The 23,578-nt window shown below is 45.3% G+C and overlaps 1 protein-coding gene across 1 annotated transcript; it reads left to right on the forward strand.

Moving 5' to 3' along the window:
- Positions 1-8,737: 8,737 nt before the first annotated feature.
- On the forward strand, positions 8,738-22,783 carry MSL3 (MSL complex subunit 3). Its single transcript, XM_037046295.1, has 13 exons — positions 8,738-8,931; positions 10,224-10,306; positions 10,705-10,800; positions 11,127-11,224; positions 11,792-11,877; positions 12,913-13,035; positions 13,626-13,786; positions 14,536-14,694; positions 15,901-16,163; positions 16,782-16,891; positions 19,423-19,522; positions 19,885-19,969; positions 21,999-22,783. The coding sequence occupies exons 1-13, from the start codon at positions 8,830-8,832 to the stop codon at positions 22,096-22,098; spliced, it is 1,566 nt and encodes a 521-aa protein (XP_036902190.1). The 5' UTR covers positions 8,738-8,829; the 3' UTR covers positions 22,099-22,783.
- Positions 22,784-23,578: the final 795 nt, after the last annotated feature.

Genomic DNA, 23,578 nt, shown 5'->3' on the forward strand with positions numbered 1-23,578 from the left:
GAAAAGGGGGGAGAAGGTACAGAAAATAAGTAGCATAGATGGTAGGTAGAAAATAGACAGGGGGAGGGCAGGAATACTATGGGAAATGCAGAATCTAAAGAACTTGTGACACATGGACATAAACGAAAGGGGGGGAATGGTGGGGGAGGGGTGTGCAGGGTGGAGGGGAGTGAAGGGGGAATGGGACAACTGTAATGGCATAATCAATAAAATATATTAAAAAATAAAAATAATGTTTCATTCAGGGTTCATTTTGCTATTTTCACTGTAGTAGTTAGTGGGGGAGGTAGATGCCATTGAGTGAGCATGTGTACTGTGTGGCCGTTGCATTCAAAATGACTAAGTGAGTAGAGCAACAAATCGGCACCAAATTTTGTGTTAAGCTTCAACATTCCTCCGTGGAAACTATTCAGATGATTCAGAAGGCCACAGCTATGGGCAACTGGTGATTGACAGCTTCATCATGACAACATGCCCACTCATGCATCACATCTCGTGCAGAGTTTTTTGGTGAAACATGATATCACCCAGGTGACTTAGCCCCCTTACAGGCCAGATTTGGTACCCTGTGACTTCTGACTTTTCCTTAAACTAAAATCACCTTTGAAAGGGACGAGATTTCAGATCATCAATGAGATTCAAGAACATACAGTGGGGCAGCTGATGGTGATTGGGGGAACTGTGTGAGGTCCCAAGGTGCCTACTTTGAAGGGGGCTGAGGCGTCATTGTTCTATGTGCAATGTTCCCTGCATCTTTATCTTCTGCAAGAAATGTCTCTATTTTTCATAGTGCGTGGCTGGATACTTTCTGGACAAATCTCTATATATTTATGGGAATTCTACATACTTGAGAGAGTCAGCAACTCCACATACATGAGAAGTTCAGATACAGAAAGGGAAACTGTGCATATATGACATTTTTCGCCAGGGATGACTTAAGGTACCTGGGGCTTCACAGAAAAGGAAGGTCATTGCAGGATGATAAGAAGAGCATTTATTCAGGAATTAGAAGTTTACCCTGACATACAGATAGGCCATAAAATTTTTTTTCTGATGATAACTATTATTATGGGCCAGGGCCCTAATTTACATACTTTTTCATCTACTTATTTATTTTTTCTGTGGACACTCTTACACATATTCCCATTTTCCCCTCTTTGCCTCCCTCTTTTCAACTCCCACCCTCGTTTCTCTCTGGCTGTCACCCCACTGTTATCTGTGACTCTGGGTTATACATATATATTGTTTGGCTTATCTCTTCAGCTTCTTTCATCTAGTCCGTGCTCCTAATTTAAATTCTTTAGGAGAGAGGTAAAAGTTTCTCATGAGCCTGTAGGGTCTCTATTGCCTTTAGTTTAAAATAATCCACAGAAGTATATCTTGATGTGACTTGTTCTGAACCCCTACATTATGTTTCCTTAGTTTCTTTTGATCTGAATGAACAACCCTGTTTAGTTTTGGTTTAGTTTTTAAGAACATTGACCTTGTTCCCATTCTTTTCTGTTTGTTAATTTCACCCATCTACCTAACCACCATCAGCTTGTTCTCTGTATCTATGGGTCTGTTTCTGTTTTGTTTATTCATTTGTCTTCTTTTTTAGATTCCACATATAAGTGAAATCATAGGGTATTTATCTTTTTCTGACTTATTTCAGTTAGCACAAGGTCCATCCATATTTGCACAAATGGCAAGACCTCATCTTTTTTTTATTGCTGAGTATATTCCATTGTAATAACATTGACTTGTATAAAGAACCTAGGCCAGTTGTCCTGTAGAAATGACCAGAATCTGGATTCATCTGATTGTTTTCTCATGATTAGAATTAGGTTAGACATTTGTGGAAGGATAGTTCATTGGGGCTATTGTGTACACATTAGGAAACAACATAAAGCTTGTAACATCCCTTTTTTGTCCCACTGGGGATAATGCCAAGTTAATCATCTGGTGAAGGTAGTGACATGATAGCTCTTTTGTAAAGGAATATTTTCTTCCATTTTTGGTTTCTAAAATACCATCCACCAGTGAAATGAACTAGGGCTCCTGGAAGAAATGATTGAATCCAGGACTTGGGCAGGGAAAGTACAAGATGAGGCTGGAATGTATTGCTGGATTTGAAGGAAAGCAGGGCTAAAAAAAAAGTAACCAACCAAGGAGGAAGTTTTCTATAACGTCACAGAAGTCAATTTGATAGGGCTCCTGCTGGCCTCATTTTTGGACAATTTGAACATCAAAAAAAAAAAACTCCAATAGCAGTATTAAATTATAGCACATTACATTTTTAAAAATTCCATATTGCTACTCAGAAATTTTTTAAAGGCCAATTGAAAACATAGAAGCAATCCTGATATAATAAGCGAGCCGAATAAATATCATCGATGGATGCCAAAACCATTAAACCAAAGGTTGTGGGAAAATGGGATATTCATATACAAGTCTCAAAGCATCATCACAGATTCTTTATTAATTGCAAAAGCCTGTCTTTTGAGCTTAACACCTCGTGTGCGTTTTTCTGAGTGGCATAATGCTCATCGGGTTTCATAGCTGCATACTTTGGCATTCTCTCAATGCACCACCACATGTAGTAACATTTACTTTATCCCAGACACAGTGCTGAGCAGAAGAGAATCAGATGCTAGCAGAATAAGAACACATTCCCTGTCCTGAAGGTAATATAATGGTTCTCTACATTTGGAGGCTGACGAATTGCCTTCCAAGAATGTTATGAAAGCTGTGGACTTACTTCCTGCAAAACTGCCCAAACATACCATTTGAATGTCTTTGCCTGGTGTTCATATTCCCAAAGCCCCCCATCCTATGACTGACTGCCTTCTAGGAGTCCTCAGATACAGACCCCAGCTAAGAAAGAGCACTGATGTGCAAGCACACAGGCCCAGCAGTGTGGGAAGTGCCACATTATAGCTTGTTCTCTCTTCCATGGCTGCTCCCAGGCTCGCAGGGTTGTGACTAACATCAGACCACGGTCTTCCTGCCGGTGGTACTACCATCCACATCACCCAGACATTGAGTGAGCTAAGATTCCCCCATCCTCCTCTTCCATTGCTTATAGTCAGCAGGTCCTGGAGAATCAGGGTGTTGGAATTCACCTGCACCCCTCACATTGTCTGCCATGCTGCGAGGGGCGTGGCCTGGGACTCAGCTCTGGAGGTGGGACTGTGGCCTCATTCTTCTTTGCATCTGGTTCCTTATAAAACGGGGATGATAATAGTACCCACTTCACATGAGAGTAATGAAGATTAAGTTTTGTACTGAATGTAAAGCACTTTTCACAGTGCCTGGTCTATGGTAGGAAATGAAATGGGAAGTGTTATTATTATGCTTTTATTAACTTGGCCTTAGTCCCAGTCTACTTCATCTTTTGCCTACTGCAAAGCCTACCTGGTGTCTATGCTTCCGGCTTTCCTCCTCTCAATCCATCTCTTGCCAGCAGAATGGTTTTCCTACATTATCTTGGAGCTTAAAACTCTCCGTGGCTTCCCTTGACTACAGGATAAAATGCTCTAGGGAAGAGCTCACAGTCCCCTGATCTCCCCAGAAGGTGTCCACTCACACTGGTCTCTTGGCTCTTAATATACATTCCTAAAGTGCTTTGGGAGAGGGGAGCGCCAAGACATAGCCTGTTATTCTTTGAGTCCACCCAAATCATTGCTGACGTGTAGGGTGTGGGGTGCCTGGGAGGTAGGAGTGGCCCCTCCATTGATTATAGATTGGCATTCCTCCTTTTAAGCCATACTCATCCTGCCTTGGGTGGCCCTTTGTCTTTGATGTGGACAGTAAGATACTCTTTTCCCCCTGCATGAATGTGACGTGCATTTTCCAGCACTATTTTAAACTTGGAATCACCTTGCTTTTTTAATTTTTTTTAACCTTTGGGTTGCATGATTGATGTTGCCAAGGGCCATTCTTGCAATCTCTGACGCAAATACAGGGTCTGGCAAAAGAAAGAACTGCTTGAATGTGGTTGGTAGGGTGATAATATGGGTGTAATAATTTATAGTTTTAATTTACGCATTCCACCTAAAATGTCCTATGGTGTGCTTGAGTGTGATATTGTCTTGCTACAGAATTACCTGCTTATGATTTTGTAATAAAAGAGTTTGTAATAAAAGGGGGCATTATTTGTGCTGGGCCCTGTACTTTATTTCTGTGGAGACAGTGTAGATGAGTAGAGTGAGTGCTATGGATTTAATTTCTGGGTTTGCCACTTACTGGGTAATTTTTCCTCATTCCTTCCTAAGCCCCAGGCTCTTTGTCCTTTAGGGTTGTTGTGAGAAACAGTTGAGATGGTGCTTTGCAAACTTGAAACTGGTATAAAAGTACTGTTTCCCCCCTCTGCTACATTGCAAGCAAAAGTGAACCGGGAAACATTTCCTTTTGCGTTCTTTTGTACCGGTCCTTTTAAACATCCTTTAAAACAGCACCTCCCCCCACCCCCGCCCCTGCTGTGCTTGTTTGGCTCCAACTCCATACCTCGAGACTTTTTCTGCTAATAAAGCACATTTGAGTGCACCTTCCCTCGAGCATTAAGTGTTGGTTAAAAGGTGCTTTTTACTGATTGTGGGTCACTGCAGGCTGATGATGCGGTGGCAGCCAGGAACAGAGTTAATAGTGATATACACCACTGTGCTCTTTGTGCCCTGTCAGCCTCGTGTTCTGCCATTTACTCATTCAAAGCATACGAAGTTTTTATTCCATTGCTCTTATACTTTATGGCTTCCAGGGGCTCTTTGAGAAGGAAGGAAGTACAGCAGTAACAATGCTTTGGGGAAAACTGTGCATGGGAACCTGTTTTAAAATATGCTTTTTTTCCACATGAAATGGATTTTGATGGAAAGTATTGTAGGAACTCATGCATGCTGGGAATCCTAAGTATGCCATTAAAATTTTTTAATTCCAACCACCACTTCCTGTCAAGGGAGAAGAAATAGTTTAATGGCTGCCCCCAAGGTAGCGTAAAAGTGGAATGTATGAGGCATTACTGTATCCTTGCCCTGGTACCTTGGAATTTATGTTTTCTTATATTGGGAATATTAAGAACCAGGAGTCTTTGACAAACAAACTTGAGGGCGACAAGCCTTTTGTTATCAAAGAACCATGTGTAGAGCATTGATGTTGAGTTTTTTAAGTCAAGCCGAGGTTGTAAGGATAGCGATTCCCATGCCTTGCTGCTGGTGATTTTAATTTTGTCTTGTAAGAAATACTACACTGAGAAACTTTTTTAAAAGAATGCCTCTATTATTTGGGAGGCACGTGAATGCATGAGAGAGATCTGCTCTGATCTTATTTAACTGTAGATAGCTAGACCTTTAAAACATTCTTTTTAGGGAGTGACGAGAAGTGTAACTGAGCAAACGGGGGCTCGGCCACATGGCACCTCGACCCATGACCCAACAGTTAGAGTTGAAGGAAACAGGTTTTTATTAACAGGGTTCCAACCTCAGTGGGACTGAGAGCACTCCCGCTCAGAGCCCTTCTCTCCCGGGAGACCCAGCACTTCCCTTGCTCCCCAAAAGGCATAAGCCAGAACCAGGCCCAGGAGCCCCCCATATCCTTATCTGTTCTTACTCGGGCTGTGCAGACTGATCCTCCATGCCCTCTGGGGGGTGCACTTGTGGGTCTCAGAGTAGCCATCCCCTCCCAGCAGCTCTCTCCTTCGGGATCTGGGGTGCGCTGTTCCCAGCCTCCATGCAGTGGTTCGGGGAAACACGTGCGTGCCCCGTTCCACTGGGTCATGGTGGAGCCCAGGCAGGCACAGTCCCAAGACAGTGGCTTCCCTGCACGTCCTTCAGAGAAGCAGAAGTCTGCAACTCAGCGTTCCCGGTCACAGTTCAGCTCCAAGCATCTCCCATGAATCTGTGCTTGGGTAGGCAGGTCCCTGCAGCTCCGCCAGGTCTGCCGCAGCCTTCTCTAGTCTGACCGTCTGCCTTGCCTCCCTCCAGACCTTGTGGTGCATTTCCGTGTCTCTCTCACTCACTGCAACCTCTTCTGTTCAAGGGGGACCCTCTCCTTCACTCCTGACTTCTTCTCTTTATGGGGGCCTCTCTCCTTCACTCTTTCAGCCTGACCTTATTTAAATGCTGGGCCCAGAACTTCCTGTATGACCTCATATCCAGCCCCTCCTCTGATGAGTTAGCGTCTGCCATTTTTTCCAGTTCCCGAGTATCTTTTATCTTCTTTCTGCTGCCATTTTTAGTCAAGGCAAGAGTTCCCTGTGACATAGGGACACCTGCCTCTCCAGCTACGTCAGGAGTCACTATACGCTTTTAAAGTCACGTACACCTTTGCCCTGGACTGTAATCTTCCCTTCAGGGAAGGGATAGCTTTTAGCTTGCCATGGTATTACAAAATATCTTAAACATTGTATCATCCACTTCCCTTCTCCCCAATCAAGGGCTGTGGGGGGATACACTGTTATATTCAGGGGATCTCCCCACTCCACACCCCATTATATTACTATGTTATTCTTCCTAAATTTTAAAGTGTAGCACAGTATTTTGTAAACAGGATGAACTTGACAGGAACTCTACTGGATAAATGTAGCCAACTGAAAAGAAGAAACCAAAATATAATTGACCAAGTAGTGTACCAGTATATAAGCAATGGCTAAGCCTCCCTACAGGGAAACAGAACTTTGGATATGAATCCCCTGTCTCCTTTACTTGCTGCAAATAAATAAAACTACTTTGTGGCAACCACATCTTGTTCTTGAACAGAACACCCCAAGCAGTGAACCTTTTGAGTTCGGTAACAAAACTAGGAAGTGGCAAGTGTGGGACTCAACGTCAGAGCCCACCCTGTGTTTTCACCTTTATACCGGAGAGGAAAAAAGGATGCTCCACCCACATTAGACATGGACGTCTCTCGTAGCTCCTAATCTGGAGGAGGGCTACAAGATGCTGCCATTGGTGGGATTTGTAGCTTTTGGAAGCCTGAAGGCTTTTTGCATTCTTGGACTTTTTAAGGGGAAAAGGCTTTGCTCAAGGACATACAAAGGAGTGGAAATAGGGATTTTAAAAAGCCGTTTAAAGTCTTAAAGAGGACACCTCCACTCACTAGTCAGAAAAATAAAAAGACTAACATGTCAGTTATGCTTTGGCTAGGACGTGCAATTCCTTGTGCCCCAGAATGCCCTCTGCCATGCTTGGGGAACACCACCATGATCTCAACCCTGATTAACCACAAGCTGGGGAGGAATCATGGCCTCAGTTCTGGCTTCTCTGTTACCTGGCCATCTTCCCCCAACCTGTCCCTCCTCTGGTAGCCCTTATTCTGGCCAATGGACCTATCACTCACCAAACTCATTATGTCAAAATAATTTGTAAGTCTCCCAAGAGTTCTCCTTCCCTCTCCCCTTTCATATCCAATTGGTAGCTGAGTTTTGCGGATTTTATGTTATGAATCTGTAGTCTATTTAATATTCATTAAATATTTATTGTATGCCATGAGTATGCAAGGATGAACTGAAGATCCCCCTCAGCTCCACCCTCCCCGCTTCAAGAACCTGAGCATCTGAAAGAGGGTTTTGCAAAAGAACAGCCTTTTCTACTGCTAAGCTGTAAATGCAAGAAACAGGTTTAAGTAGAGGGCTGGGAGGGAACACTGGAGTGTATATGATTCGATTAGGGAATCTTAAGGGTTTTTCTCCTGGCCATGTTCAACCTGAAAGGTGAAGGAAGTGTACCAGAAACCCAGTGATAAAGGACAGAAGTGCCAATTTCTGGAGGCAAAAGCAGAGCCTGAAGGGTGGAGAACTCGAAGTTCACTAGGACCTCAGAGCCTCAAAGTTAGTCCCAGGCGGGTCTTAATCCAGTAACTGCGGCACTGCCCCAAAACTTTCCATTCCTGGAAAGAAGGGCGAATGGGAAACAGCACCCGGTCTTTGGTCTTTTCGGTCTCTGAAAGTTTGCCCTTCAAGAAGTCTCCCAGCACTTGTCATTCGTTCATCAAACATCTCCTGAGCACCCTCTCTGTGTAGGTACTTTCTAGTACTAGCCTAGCAGTACTTCCCACCTTTGGAGAGGTTTTAATGTACCGGAGAGGGCAGACCTTGAGGAAGCAACTCTGAGAACTGGGGGCTGGGAAACGAGACTTAAGATGTTAACGACCTGCTTAAGGACTCACCGCCCACTGTTCACCCGCTGTCACTGGGGTACCCCAAGCCTGCCACCTGCTTGTCCTCGCCCAGGTTTGCTTTAGTGCTTTATTCGCTCCCTCAACCACCCTTCGCCCCTGATCCAAGACCACTGCCTATTAGACCTGACTCCTGACCGAGATCTTTGAGTAGCCAGGAGAGGCGACCTGCAGCTCTGCATGGGGCGGCTTAGGGAGCTCCTGCAGAGGCAGCCGCTGGAGGGCAGCCGCCGGCCAGCCTCAACACCGCAAGTTGCACCCCTGGCGGCCTCTCTCCTAAGAACTACCCACATGCAGGCTGGAGAGCGCACGCCCGGCGTGATGACACCGTGGGAGCAGCCCGCGTCAGCCGCCTTTCCCACGAGGGCGGGAGAGGCCACTCTGCGGGAAGACCTAGGCCACAGCTGGAGCTCTCCGATCGCAGCTTTCGGAGCCCGGGGGGACTCGCAGGGGAATGCTCGGGTGGGGAGAGGGCGGGGCGAGCCCCCGGCGGCTCGGAGGTCCAGCAGCGGCTTAGGGCGGGCAGAGGCGGGACCGAGGGCGGGGCGGCCGCAGCCTCCGCCATTCCCCGTTTCCTCCCTCCCACCCCCGCCGCAGCGCACCACCTCCCCGCCCCCACCCCGTCCCCCACCGCGCGCGCTCCGCCCGCCCCGGAGCCTCGCCCTCCGCCACGATGAGCAAATGAGCGCGAGCGAGGGCATGAAATTTAAATTCCACTCAGGGGAGAAAGTGCTGTGCTTCGAGCCTGACCCCACCAAGGCGCGAGTGCTGTACGATGCCAAGGTGCCGCCGCGGAGGGACAGGGAGGAGGAGCGGGTCGGGGACCCCGGGACGGGGTGTGGGTGCGGGCGCGGACGGTGGCGCGGAGCGGGGGAAGCGGCGGGCCCAGGCGCTCCCTGCCCGTGACAGCTGGGCCTGCGCGGCGCCGCGCGGACGGCAGGGAGCGCTCGCGAGCGCCGCGCTGGGGAGTCGGGGCCCACGCGCTTCCGCTTCCGGCCGGCGCACGGGGCTGCGCACGCGCCGTTTGAAACGCCGCGGCTGTGTTGTCGCGAGGCCGCGCGTCGGTTGCGCAGGTGACGTCATCAAGGTCCGCGCGTCCAGGAGGCCGCTTACGGATGGCGCGTTAAGTCTCATTCTACGCGGAGCGCCGCGTGGGCTCCCGTGCGACACCCTGACCAACCGACCCAGGTCCTAATTCATAGCGCCATAGCGCTAACTGTCGAGTCGCGACGTCGTTGTTTTGGGGCCCCAGTTGTGTTTGGGCCCCTCCCGTTAGGCCCCGAGGGCTAGGTTGACCCGGTGTTTTCTTCCCTTAGGGCCTTGCGGCATTGAAAATTAACGTTTTCGATCTCCCAGTGGGGCCCCGAGCCCATTACTTCAGTTTCAGGGTCTCGCGGGGGACTGAGCCACATGTACAACTCAGGTCTGGGTGGCGAGAGGGAGTGGGCATCTCAGTACGGGGGGTAGGGGGCTAGTCCTGGGCCCCAGGTGCGTCTGAGTAGCGCTGCCCGTTGGGGGACTTCTCAAGGACCCCCAACTCAGACACTTCTATTGTAGGGCTCCGTCCCCGCAACCCTATCTCTGTTTTGTGTTTGCTTTCCTTCCTCCTTCCCCGCCTTGAGTCTACCCCGGGTGTGACACGCCCTATCATTTGCCCCAGATGTCCCCTCTGGGGACGTCGCTAGAAGGGATGGCAAAATCTGCGAGCCATTCTAGCCCTGCGCGCTGTGGAGCTGGGGAGACTACAACTCCCAGAGGTCTCTGGGCTGCAACTCTGGTCTGGCCGGGACTCTTCTTTAGTGACAAATTGGCTGGCCAATGGCTTCAGGAAGCTGCACGCAGTCCCACACTCAGAGACCAATCACGGGGAGATTGGAGGGATGTTTCCTATTTTGAGGCATCCACTCAGGAAAAAAATGGAATTGAAAGGAAAAATGTTTCAGCCTAGCTCTCGATATGAAAAAGGAGCGAACGCTTTCATTTGTTTAAAAAAAGGTGTATGATCTAGTTCTCCTGACCTAGCTTTCAGTGTTCTGTGTGTTCAATCATTTGTGGACAATACTTTTTGGTTTCAGATTGTGGATGTTGTTGTTGGGAAAGACGAAAAAGGCAGAAAGATCCCAGAATATCTGATCCATTTTAATGGTTGGAACAGAAGGTGAGTATACTTGTTAAATGGGACTTGATCACCTCTGCAGCACACGAACGTTGCAAACTTCCTTGTTAGGTTTTAGAAACACTTGTAGAAAAGTTTCATGTCCTGTTTTTGCTTTCTTTTTCTCTTCTTAATCAAACCTTACCTTTTCAGAGGAATGATTACTTTTTAAGTTGATTATATTTGGGTTCTCTGTGGGTAATTCTGGAAATCCCAGTTGCTTCTATGTTTAAATTAGTTCCTTCAGTTTATTTGCATTTTTTGTGATTATAAACTGTTTAAATAGTTTTCTAAAATGTATGTAATTCTGGGATACTTCAGTTGCTGTGAGGTACTTTTAGCATTTATGTCATAGCAAAGTAAAATACTGAATTTTACATCCTTTTTTGTTTGTTTTTTAGCTGGGATAGGTGGGCAGCTGAAGATCATGTCCTCCGTGACACCGATGAAAATCGGAGATTACAGCGTAAATTGGCAAGAAAAGCTGTAGCTCGCCTGTGAGAATACAGAAATCGTCCCAATGTGTTTTCTCTTAATGTGTAGAATTTGTGTGATATAAAAGTAAAATATAACAAGCATGGTTTATTATGCAATTTGACAGATTGAAAATGTGGTAGCAAAGAGTGTGTCTGTTGTGTTGTAAGTAACTGCTGTGTTTTCTGCGAAGATATTGTATAATATTCTGAAATGGAGATTGTCATTTATGTTCTGAAGTTTAATCGTTTGTCAGATGCTTAAGAACCTTTGTTATTATATCTTGTTTTTACCTCAAGACTCATACCAGTCAACATAAAAATTTATTTCATTCATTCTTTTTTTCCAGAAGCACAGGAAGAAAGAAGAAGCGCTGCCGCTTGCCTGGTGTCGATTCTGTCCTAAAAAGCCTCCCCGGTGAAGGAAAAGATACAAATGATGAGAACTGTGAGTGGCTTGACTTATTTTCTCCGGTTCAAAGAACTTTTACCTAGTTCTTTCATACTGCAGGATTGAGGGAGAGGAATCCTTGGAATTACAGACAGTGAAATGTCTTCAACTCATTATACAAAATATTTGCCTCTTTTTTTGACAATTGAGGTAGCGGTCAATAAGTCCATAATTAGTGGTCATCAGTCATGCTCCTCATCACTGCCTTCTTAGCCAGTGTCTTTATACTCATTCCTCCGGGGGTCCATTCTCAGGGTTTTTTCGTTCTTGGTACCTCCTGGGCCTTGGCCTCACTTTCCAATGCAGCGGGTAACTATGGGATTCTAGGCAACCAAACACTTTTAGATCATTTTCTTGTGTGGTTTTGCATTCGTTGATATTAATGTTATATTTTTCAAAATAAAGTTTTCTTCTGAAAGGTACAGTATTTCTGTCCAGCATTTAAAATATATGTAGGGCTGCAGTTTATTATTCTCAGCATCAGGACACACATTTCACCTTGAAGAATTGAAAGTTAGGGAAGTATATAATACAGGATTGCTTCATATTTTTTGTTTTCCCCAGCAATAAGCACTTCCTCTGATGACAGCAGTGAAGAAAAGGATGAAGCAATAAGTGAACAAAGTGATACTGAAGAAAAGACTGAAGCGGTAAAAAGTTTTTATTGTGAAAACTCTCTGTCTTTGGTATATATTTTAGTGGTAAAACTCTTCAGTCGGGAAGCATTTGGTAAAAACACATGTAAGAATTTTTTCCCTTTTTTTAATGATTTGTATTTATTTTTAGAGGGGAAGGGAAGGAGAAAGAGAGGGAGAGAAACATTAATGTGTGGTTGTGTTTTGCATGCCCCATACTGGAGACCTGGCCTACAACCCAGGCATGTGCCCTGACTGGGAATCGAACCAGCATCCCTTTGGTTCACAGGCCAGTGCTCAATCCACTGAGCCACACCAGCCTGGGGTAGAAAAGACATTTTTTTAACAGAATGCTATAAAGTTGTATTTCATATTTAAGGGAAAATAACCCTTATTTATTGTCACTGTATAAACCTCTTGGTGCCTATCTGTAGCCATAAAGTATTTCCACAAATTATAGTTACCTTTTTTAAAAATAAAATTGTGAACTTTATTTTTATAATGGTGACTATTTTAAAAAATATTTTATTTATTTAGAGAGATAGGGGAAGGGAGAGAGAAGGAGAGGGAGAGAAACAGTGATGTGTGAGAGAAACATCAATCAGTTGCTTCTCACATGCCCCTAACTGGGGACTTGGCTCACAATCCAGGCATGGGTGCTGATTGGGAATCAAACCGGTGACCTTTTGGTCTATAGGCCAGCGGTCTGTCCACTGAGCCACACCAGCAGGGGCCATGGTGACTCTTTTGAAATGTTATGTATCAGAGTTGGGCATATTCTGCCCGCCTTTACAGTTAATATAAATTCTGCTGGTAAAATTAAATGGGGAAGAAAGAAAGGAAGCATTTGCAATGTGGTTTGTGTCCTAAAACAAGTTAACTTTTGGCCTTTAATGTACTTTTCCTCAGAACAAGTGTCCTTCCTTAGTGGTGTACATGTGGCAGGTTGCCTGGGTTTGTATAATAGTAGGCTGTCATGTGTTAGTCCTTTGGATATACACTTTCCTGCTGTTTTAAAAAGTGTGAAAGTCTGGAATTGTTACATTGCAGAAGGAAGAAGTGGAGCCGCACAGAAAAAAGGAGATGGAAGAAAGAGCAATAACTATAGACATCCCTGAAGTTTTGAAGAAGAAGCTGGAGGACGATTGTTACTACATCAACAGGAGGAAACGGGTATATGGGGGCGCATGACACATGGATTTGGGGAGAACGTTCATTCAGTGCTATTTCGTAATCATAGACTCAAATAACTGAGACTCTTAGGGGAATGAAATTTCTGTTTTCAGTTTTATACTAAGTCAGGATCTAAAATGACCTGACAGCAGTGCTCTGCTGCTGATGAAGTTAAAGTGTGCACAGTCTTTCCAAGCCCTGGGTACCCATTGGAATCGTCTAGGGAGCTTTGCAGAAACCTGATGCATGGGCTTCCACCCAGGGGGGTAAGATGAAATTGATCTGTGGTGGGGGGGTGGCTGCGGGCATAGTCTTTGAGGCTCCGCAGGTGGTTCTAATAGATCACTAGCATGAGAATCACTGCTTATATTTATTTAAAAAATTAATACTGTAATCTACTTGGTGATATGATGAGTAGATGAAAAACACCAAAGAGCTTCAAAGCATAGTTTTTTAAAAAAAATTCTCTTGGAACCAGGTGGGCTTCATTTTTGTGTTTAAAAAGTGGTGTGGGCAAGACCACTGTTTGTCGCAGTGTATGGTTTATACTGTGCAGTGAGTGCATCAGATGGGTACGTTTTTCTTAATAGTTAGTGAAACTCCCGTGCCAGACCAACATCATCACTATTTTGGAATCGTACGTGAAGCATTTCGCCATCAATGCAGCCTTTTCAGCCAATGAGAGGCCCCGTCATCATCACGCTATGGCACACACCACCATGAACGTGCATTACATCCCAGCGGAAAAGAAGTGAGTGGTGGCGGCTGGGGGGAGGTTGGCATCTCGCGGTTCTCTCTGTGTATTAGAGATCGCCTTTCATTTAGAACAGGCTACCCTGTGTTCATTTCAGTTATGATTTTATTCGATACATCACTTAACATACAACTTAGTATTAAAATATCATTCCTTCTTTGAAATGTTCAATAAGTATGTCTGGTCTGGATGCAAGACAAAGAGCAGTTTGTTCAGTGATGTGTTTTAGGGGGATGACTCTTTTTGTCCTTGAGAAGCACCAGAATGGGAATTCAGATGAGAATTTTATCAGAGCTGGTTTACAAACACGTCTTTATTCCAGTCTGAGTAATTGTCCTCATAGTCTTGCCTTGGCCTACTTGGCTCAGCTGGAGGAGATTTGGGCAGGTAGCTTGTTCAAATCCAAATAGGTGTTAGGCGTTCATCGGTCTGCCGCCTTCAGCCCCCAGTGGCCGCGGTCTGTCCACCCTCTGCGGCACAAGCTGCACAGATGGCGCGTGCGGCACCGAACGTAATCCTTTGTGTTCAGTGCTGTCGGTTGAAATTGCTGGCACACTGACTGCTTTATCTTGTAAACCGGTGTTGCCATTTAATCCTTTATTGTTGGCATCTACAAATCACTTCATTCTTTGTGTGTCGGTCTAGTATGTAGTGTTAAAAATTCTGTGTTATTAAAAATTTACAGCCTTATTGTGGCATTTCGGAAAGTTCTTGCATCTCTAATCTCTTCTTTTTAATCCTTCTAGCGTTGACCTTTGTAAAGAGATGGTGGACGGCTTAAGAATAACCTTTGATTACACTCTCCCATTGGTTTTGCTGTATCCGTATGAACAAGTTCAGTATAAAAAGGTGACTTCATCCAAATTTTTCCTTCCAATTAAGGAAAGTGCCACAAACACTAATAGGTAAGTGCCAGGGTAGAGAATCTGGCTGGATTTTGAACGGCCCTCCTTCTCTTCCCAAAGACAGTAGAGTGAAGAGAGCACAGCCTGGGAAGGGTAGGGCTAGGGGTGGGGTTGAGTTTAGCCCCCTCGCTTACTGGTTGTGGGACTTGGGGCCGTGACCTCTGAGCCCCTTTCTTGCGCCTGTACGTGGGGAGAACGTCTGCCTCCTTGGGTGGTTACTGTTAAGTGAGGAAGTTCATGAAGGCCCGCCACCTGGGGCCTCCGGGTAAAGGTTCATTTTGTTCTCGCTGCGCTGCGTCATCACCTCCGTCAGTGACCAAGCCTGACCCAATCTGTTTTCTGTGAGGGAAGCAAAAGTCCCCCGAGCTAAAGTCTCTGCTTCCATCAGTATAAGCCACAGTACCCCCTCGCGCCGCCTCCCGACAGTGGTGTGTTCTTGTGACCTCCACTCACCTATCTCCGGCCTCCTTACCGTCTGCCTCCGTGTGCCACTACTCCTTCTGACTCTGCTCCCCGAGGAAGGCCACTACAACTTGCCACTTGCCACGCTGTGCCCTGCATAAGCCGCCCTTCCCTTCTGTCCCTTTCTCCCTTCGTGGCTCCTGTCTCCTGGTTCTCTGTCTGCCTCATGATGTCTTTTCTCAGCCTGCCACCCTTCCCTGTTGGTGTCACCCCAGCTGTACAACTCATTGGGGACCTGTGTCGATGTCCCCGTGCCGTATTCCAAACCTCTAGGTTCCCAGTGTCCCTGGTGAACTGTGTGTTTTCTCCCAGTTGAGGTTTTCAATAGTTACATTAATGCGGTATTCTCATTCTTGCGAGCAGGGTTTCTCAACTTCGGCCCTATTGACTTTTCCACCCTTGTCGTTCTTTGCTGTGGTCTGTCCTCTACATTGTGGGATGTTCCCTGGCCTCTACCTTCTAGATGCCAGTAGCACCTCCCAATTGTGACAGCCAGACACTCCCAATGGAGAACCTTCTCTTAGGCAAATATTAAAGAGACAGTGGCTGAGAGAGTTAAATGGTTGACTTTTTAAAGAAGTACTCTCGTTCGCACACTTGGAAGCGAATGTGTATAACCCTGCTGGAGTGTAGTCGAGAGCGTGTTTTCTGTTCTGTCTGAAGGAGGACACTGAAGAACCTCTCCAGGTCTTGCAGAGATTCCGCAGACCAGGGGCACATGACATTCTCCCCTGTCTTCTGTAGGAACCAGGAGGAGCTCTCTCCAAGCCCACCTTTGTTGAATCCATCCACCCCGCAGTCCACGGAGAGTCAGCCGACCGCAAATGAACCGGCCACCCCCAAAAGGCGCAAAGCTGAGCCAGAAGCCTTGCAGTCCCTCAGGCGCTCCACACGCCACTCTGCCAACAGCGACAGGCTGTCTGAGAGCAGCGCCTCTCCTCAGCCCAAGCGCCGGCAGCAGGACACATCCGCCAGCATGCCCAAGCTCTTCCTACACCTAGAGAAAAGTAGGTCCCTTCCCTGGTACAGAAACCAGTCCCCCCAGCAGGAGGGACTGGGGAAAGGTGGGAGGAATACACGGCACACCCACATTTGCCCACTCGCCTGTGGGGATTTGACTTGAGCTTAGCCCTGACTGAGGCCCAGGAGGCATGTTCCCTGGCCCGGGCGCAGCTGGCTGGGAGAGGGCGGCCAGCTGGGCTTTAGCTCTGTAGTTGGATGCGTGGCACCTGCTAGTTTAGCTCTGTGTCGCCAGTCACTTACCAGTCACTCCCCACTCCCTCCCCCTGCTGACATACTAGGCAGCCACTAATGACTTGCTGTCCCTTTGGATTTGCCTCTTCTGGGCGTGGATTCTTATCAGTGGAATCATGCAGTTTGTGGCCTTGTGTCGGTGGCTTTTTTCACTCATCGTCATGTTTTCAAGGTTCATTTTGTTGTAGCTTCTATTAGTTCTTGATTCCCTTTTTTCCCCCCAAATGATATTCTAGGTATTGTCTTATAATAGGAGAGTCTTATTGTTACAGATGAGTAACTTCTTTGCTATTTGTCACTGTCTTCCCGCAGTCTTTAATTCATAGCTGTGTGCTTTGTAAGTGAATAATGAACATCTTTTCCTTTTGAAGAGACCCCCGTGCACAGCAGATCATCCTCGCCTGTTCCTGTGACCCCCAGCAAGGAAGGCAGTGCGGTGTTTGCCAGCTTTGAGGGTAGAAGAACGAACGAAATAAATGAGGTAGAGTTAAGTCTGCTCTTCACCCCTCGTGAGTCCTTTCGTTCCGTACAAGCATCGTGTTGCTCTTGCTGTGGACATTAATGGAATTGTTCCTCTGATGTGCACCATTGCGTTTTTGGTTTCTAAAATGAGAAGATTCTTAGGATTCCAGCCCTACACCTACATTCATCTTTTACCCTAAGTAACTAAGTATTGATACATGAGTACAGCAAGTCCTCACTTAAGATCATAGACAGGTTCTTGGACTTTCGGCAAAATGCCATAACGTCAAAGCAGTTTTACCGTAGGCTAACTGACACAGACAGGAGTTAAATCCCTCCGGCGCCTCATCAGCATTATAACCAGACGACGTGATCTGGGGGCCTGCCGTGCTGTCAGTCTGTGTGGTAGGTGTCAGAGCGTTTCCTCTGCCAAAGGCCAGAGAGGAAAGGTTTCAGGATCCGCAGGCCTCGCGGTGTCCAACAAGGAGCTGTAGGTGTTTGTAAGTGACTGTGTTGCGTTCCTGTAAAACTTTATTATGGTCACAGAGATTTGAATATCAGGTCATTCTTGTGTCTGATGAGACACTGTTCTTTTTTGCTGTTGTTGCTATTTTTCAACCACTTAACAATAGAAAATCCATCCTTAACAAGGATGCTAACCGCCGTCCCTTGGAGGGCCTGCTGTAGGTCGGCATTGTGCCAGGCACTGGGCCGAAAGTGCCTTGAATTCTTACCTTGCCGCTGGGTTTCCATTTTGCAGATGGGAAAACTTTTCATTTAAAAATTCTGTTTCTAAGGCCACTTAACTGATGTAGGTAGTGAGTGTTTCCGGGATTCAAGAGATGTCTTCTTCGTGCAGTAGGGTATTTTGTGAGCCCCGCCTGGGAGGCGGGGTGTCCTCGTTTCTGTGTAGGGGGCAAGGTGACCCCACTAGGGGTCAGCACAGTTCTGTAAGGAGTCAAATGGAGTTTTCAGGGTTGACATCTGTTTTCACTTGATTCAATGGGTCATGTTAGTTTCCCAAGTGAATATAACAGCAGAAATTGGGAAATTCTGAAACAACAGTGATATGACTGAAAACATCTTTGGGTTACTTTTCACTGCTTCATTCTCTTATACAACAGGATTCTCAGTAAAGGTGGAGGGGCGAAATGACCCAATTAGTTACAGCCAATTTATAGGTAGTAAGTGTTGAAAATTAGAAAGTCAAATTATGTCCATAATTTTAGGCCTTTCCCCTCCTGCACTTTTATTTTTATAAGCTTGTGTTTATTTCAGTATAGTGGCTTATTTTTTTCTCTACATATAATTTATTATCATAATTTTTAGGTGATTAGAAGTGTCTCCGTGTTGCCAAGGAAGGTGGCTCCTCCTAGAATTGATTTAAAAGGCAAAAATGTTTTCAAAAGAAAACACTTTACAGTAGAAAATTGCATTGTATGTGCTCATGTATAATCTATATGGAAAACATTAAGTGATTCTCATGCCCCCTACGTCGTGATCCCACCACTAAGAAAGGAACGTTAACACTTCAGTGTATACGTCATGGTTTTTTCTGTATATTTACATAATAGTTATACGCAGTATTTTATATTGCGTCTTCAGTTTTTTGCATCATATTGAACTTAGTTATTTTGTATGTTGATCCTCTTCAGCATAACACATTATGCTCTCCTGTATCCTGAAATCACACCCACAAAAAGCTTCGTGGGACAGTCGGGGGCTTCTCCAGAACTTCCACATGGGAGTGTTACCACTGTTTCCGCCCATTTTCTGGCCCAGCTATGGAGGAACTCCTGAGACGCTAGACTGACAGGAAGCTTGGGGGTGGGAAAGAGACACTTGGTGGGTGACTGTGGGAGACCCTGTCCAGCAGAGTCCGCCTGTTGTGGTTGACGACGAGAATCAATGCACAGGCGACAATCCTGTGTGGAAAAAGGGAACAGACACAACTACTCTCTGAAGGGGAGAGTGCCTATGGGTGCCTCGGCCACTCCCTCAAGAGGGGAGCGCCCGACCCTTGCCTAGACAGGCTTTTATTGTTTTCCTTGGGTCTTACATCATAGAAAGATTTATTATCTATCACATAGAACATTATTGTCTACATTGTAGGTACAATCAAGGAAATAAAAATAACATGCAGAGGGGGGTGGCAATGAGCTGATTAGCTCTGTCCTTGGGAGAGCTCACACAGGCTTTGGAAGTTACCTTGAGGATAAACAATATACATTTGTTGCTTTGGACCAGGGTGAGGGAGTTTTAGCAAGAGCAAGCCATAACAGTCTGTATGCATTTTCTAGGCCTGATTCCCATGGGAAAACTCGGTTTGAAGGTCTGGCTCCTGCCCACCACTTCTCATCCGTAGGTTTTCCATACAGAGCTGAGTCACATTTGCCAGGCCAAGACAAACCGGTCCCCTACAGGTGACATTGGCCTGCTGGTCTAAGTATGTCCAAGCACGTGTATTTCTCCCGGGACTCCAGATGCCGAGGTCTGTTGGTGATGGACTGTTAAGATACAATAACAGTGTTCAATCTGTGCCTTTCCCAGGTCCTCTCCTGGAAACTTGTACCTGACAGTTACCCTCCAGGTGACCAGCCGCCTCCACCCTCCTACATTTACGGGGCACAACATTTGCTGCGCTTGTTTGGTAAGAAATCCTGGTCCCTGCTCTCTCCCCCGCCACCCTTTTATTTTTGCTTTTGTTTTAACACTGTTGTTAGCTTAGGTACATCTTGTGGTAATTTGGGGGTCTAAGAAAAATTACTGAAAGGTGACCTCTTTTAAAAAAAGCACTTCATGAATCTTAAATTTCATAAAAATTATATTTGTAATATTTTCCCTACCATTCTGTCTTCCTGTTCACTCAGTTTTTAGTTTTGTTTGATAATGTAGATGTTCATTTCAGTTCAAACAAGGATAAAGAGACCCAGACGATCTCTGAGTATATCCTGCCCATTGTGTTGCCAGATTCTGCCAGTTACCAATGGTTTTTTTTTCTTTTTAATACAGTGAAACTTCCAGAGATCCTTGGAAAGATGTCCTTTTCTGAAAAGAATCTGAAGGCTTTACTGAAGCACTTTGATCTCTTTCTGAGGTATTTTTATTACTCTTATCAAAAATATATAATACATAAATTACATATAAAATTTCTGGATTTCTCTTTAACAAGTGTGGAAGCCAGCTCTGATATTTTAAGTATGGTTGCTTGTAACTGTAATTGTAATACAGGGGGGTGGGGTTTGGCTCTTTCTTTTTTCCATAATTTATCTGCTTTCTGAATCAAGGCTATTCATTGTATGGAGGTGTTGTGGCTGCGACGAACAAATTCACAGGGACTGCAGAAGTCCTGTGGAGAAAAGGGGACAGCATGGCCACTCTGAGTGAGAAAGGGCCCCAACCCCCACCTGGACAGGCTTTTGTTGCTTTTCTGGGCACACTACATAGAGGATGATCCTCATTTACTGTGCACAGGGTCGCTGTAGGTGGTTACCTTTTACAGATAACAAAGGAAAGAATGTTGCAGATCAAGGGGAAAAGCGGTTGAACTGGTTATACTCCATACTTGGGAGGTTTAGCACAGATTTTAGGAAGTTACTTTAGAGATATGCAGTAAGCATTTGCTTACTCAATTCAGGGCGTGAGGGAGTTCTAGCAAAAAGCAGGCCTCAAAGCAGCCTAGGTACAATGCAGACCTGATTCCCCACAGGAAAACCTATCCGTGGGCTCGGTTCCTTTGTGCTGATGAACTCCCCACGGGTCTTTCCAAGTGAGGGGCCGGGCTACACTGGCCATGCCACGCGGATAGGTTCCCTATACAGAATTACCCTCTTCCCTTCCAACCTCCCCCTCCAACAAACCCACAACTCTATTTGGCATAAAAATTTTGTAAGCGGAGATCAGATAATGACAATAAAATATGAAGAGATAGCTTAGCAAAGTTAGCTTAGCAAAGGCTGCTGACTTTGAAGTATGTCTAATACAAAGTAGAAATTAGGATTTTAGGAAGTAACTTAGAAATATTTACAAATAAGTATAGTAATTGGTTTTGAAAATGTATGTAAAGTATTCAACTAGAGAATCAATGAACACAGTAACTGTTGTAAAAAGGGTACAATCAAGGAAGAAAAAGTTCACCCTTGGATGGATTTTGGCTGTTTTTACTGAAGAAGGTATTGCAGAGGTCCATCCTTAAATTTTTAGGAATTTGGACAGATGGGAGGATGCAGGGGAAGCAAACATGGGGCTAATTAGCTTACTCATTACTATGACCCATGTGAGAATGTTTTAGTGCTTTATGGTGAAGTCTGCGATACTTCCGAGTCAGGGTGGCCTCTGTGTAGTAGAGACTCTTGAATGGCCATGTTTTAACAGCCATTGTCAGACATAAGTCTGTCTTCTTTCTCCTGTGTTTTGGTACTGTGAGCTGGAACCTGGAACACATAGGGCGTGGCAAAGAACACAGATGTTCTTTACTCACTATACCACTCAATTTTGGTGTCACTGAGCCCTTATAAACATTATGAATTTCTCGAGTGACAGTTGCTGAATTTATCATTTATTTTTTACAGTTTGTTTTTAAAACAGGAAAATATGGCCCCAGCTGGTGTGGCTCCGTTGGTTGGGCGACCTCCTGCTAAACCAAGGGTCACCCAGTTGGACTCCTGGTCAGGGCACATGCCCGGGTTACGAGTTCAGTCCCCAGTCAGAGCATGTGGAAGAGGCAACTGATTGATGTTTCTGTCCCTCTCTCTCCCACCCTCCCTTCTCATCTCTCTAGAAATGAATATAAGTCTTCAAAATAAATAAAACAGGAAAATGTAGAAATAGTCACTGGGGCCTTTTTTACACAGAAGTGTTTATATTAATGAAGGCTGCCACCTAGTGGGGTTTAGGTTCTGTTTCTGTTTGTACACTTGATAGTGAAAGGATTCTGATGAAATAGTTAATCAGTGTAGAAGTTGGAAATGTGCAGTAAGAGTAAGTATGTAGAAATCAAGATTATATTCACTTTTTCCTAATGCGAAAAAAGAGTGACATGTTAGAGTGGTCGGAAGTTAAGATTTTGCTTGCTGGTATTTAGTCCTTATGCGGTAATCACTGGGGCCATTGTTTTCTTTTTCCAGGTTTTTAGCCGAATACCATGATGACTTCTTCCCAGAGTCTGCCTATGTCGCTGCCTGTGAGGCACACTACAGCACTAAGAATCCCAGGGCGATTTATTAGCATTTCCGTGGCTCTGCGAGAACAGCCTCTCCAACCTACCTTTGGGTTTTAGGTCCCCCGTAGAGAACTGGGGAGACGGTGGGGGATGTGATGCCCACCGTGGGGAGGCTGCAGCAGATGCCAGCCCAGTTATTTGAGTTGTTACATACTTAGTTCTTTTTGTTAAGCAGTACTTCAAGTGGCACCTGAACAGCCTCCAACACCTGACCGTGGTCACTGTACACGCCATCTGTGCTGGGAGGGACGAACAGCTCTGTTCCCAGTGAAGCGTTCATGAAAGTAAGCATAGGTTAGGCTGTTTCAGTGGAAGTTGGAGTTATTAATAATAACCACATGTTTTAGTTATTAGCACTAAGCAAAATTGTTTTGCAAAACTCTTTTCATTCATGTGATGATACTGAGCAACTCTGTCCAACAAATTTGAGTTTTGCCTGAAAACTGCAAAGTGGTCCCAAAATATTTTACAGGGAATTGATATTGAAGGCAAAAGGAAATTTGCAGCTATACATTTGCTTTTACGGTTCCTTTTCTGTAAAACCTTATTTTTGGTGATCTAAAAAAAGTGTTGCCTGACATGTTTGAGATTTTTACAGCTATACTTTGTTGTGTAATGTTATGGTTCCCATTCCATAAGATGTTATTTTTGATGATCTAAATAAAGCAGAGCCGGTCTTGTTGCAAAGAACCAGGAGGAAGCGTTTTCACTCTGGCCTTGTCCTCTTTCTCTATGGCAAAGGAACAGTAAGGTAACATCTTGACTCAGCTTTTTGTTTTGTTTTATCTCCATGCCTTTTTTTGTTAGGTCTTTGGTTTTCCTTTGCTCTGATTTTGTGCCCTTTGACAGCTACACTAGCACGTGATTCCTGGGAGTTGGTACAGCTCTTTGCTGTCTTGTTGCCTTACCCTGGGCCAGTGTAGCACCAGCACATTTATCCACCACGCCCCGATCCTGACCAGCTGATGATCTTTCAGGTCACCCCTCTAATCCTTATCTTAGTCTCTCCCAGGCTCCCCTTCACCCTTCCACCAGGACGTTTTAGAAAATCCAACTCAGTTGAACGGAGGCCAGCACCACACCGGTCGTGAATATAGCACCTGACCTTCCTTGAACCTCAACTCAGTGGATCTTAATTTGCAAAGATCACTTCTCATGAACAATAAGGGCCATGAGGAATTTTTCAAACTTTGTAAGTGGTTTCATCAAAGAAACTTTGCATCTACTGACGAGTGAGAATCAGAACTTCTAAATCAGACTAGACATTATCTTAGTGCACTTAGTTGCTAAGTAACTTAGGTTTTTGGTATCCTATCTGGAGTAGCATTTGGGTTCATGCTAGGTTTCATCGCCATTTGCTTTCTGTGATGTCTGTATAAAGGTGGCGCACCTGAGTGTGCTCCAGATTGTTGAAAAAGTGCAATCAGCGATTATTGGGCTGGGCTGGGAAGGAAAAACTCTCCCTGACGAGAATCTACTTGTTAA

Source organism: Sturnira hondurensis, unplaced genomic scaffold (assembly GCF_014824575.4).
Source record: "Sturnira hondurensis isolate 20B ecotype Veracruz unplaced genomic scaffold, ASM1482457v3 Scaffold0005220, whole genome shotgun sequence".
Lineage (NCBI taxonomy): Eukaryota > Metazoa > Chordata > Mammalia > Chiroptera > Phyllostomidae > Sturnira > Sturnira hondurensis.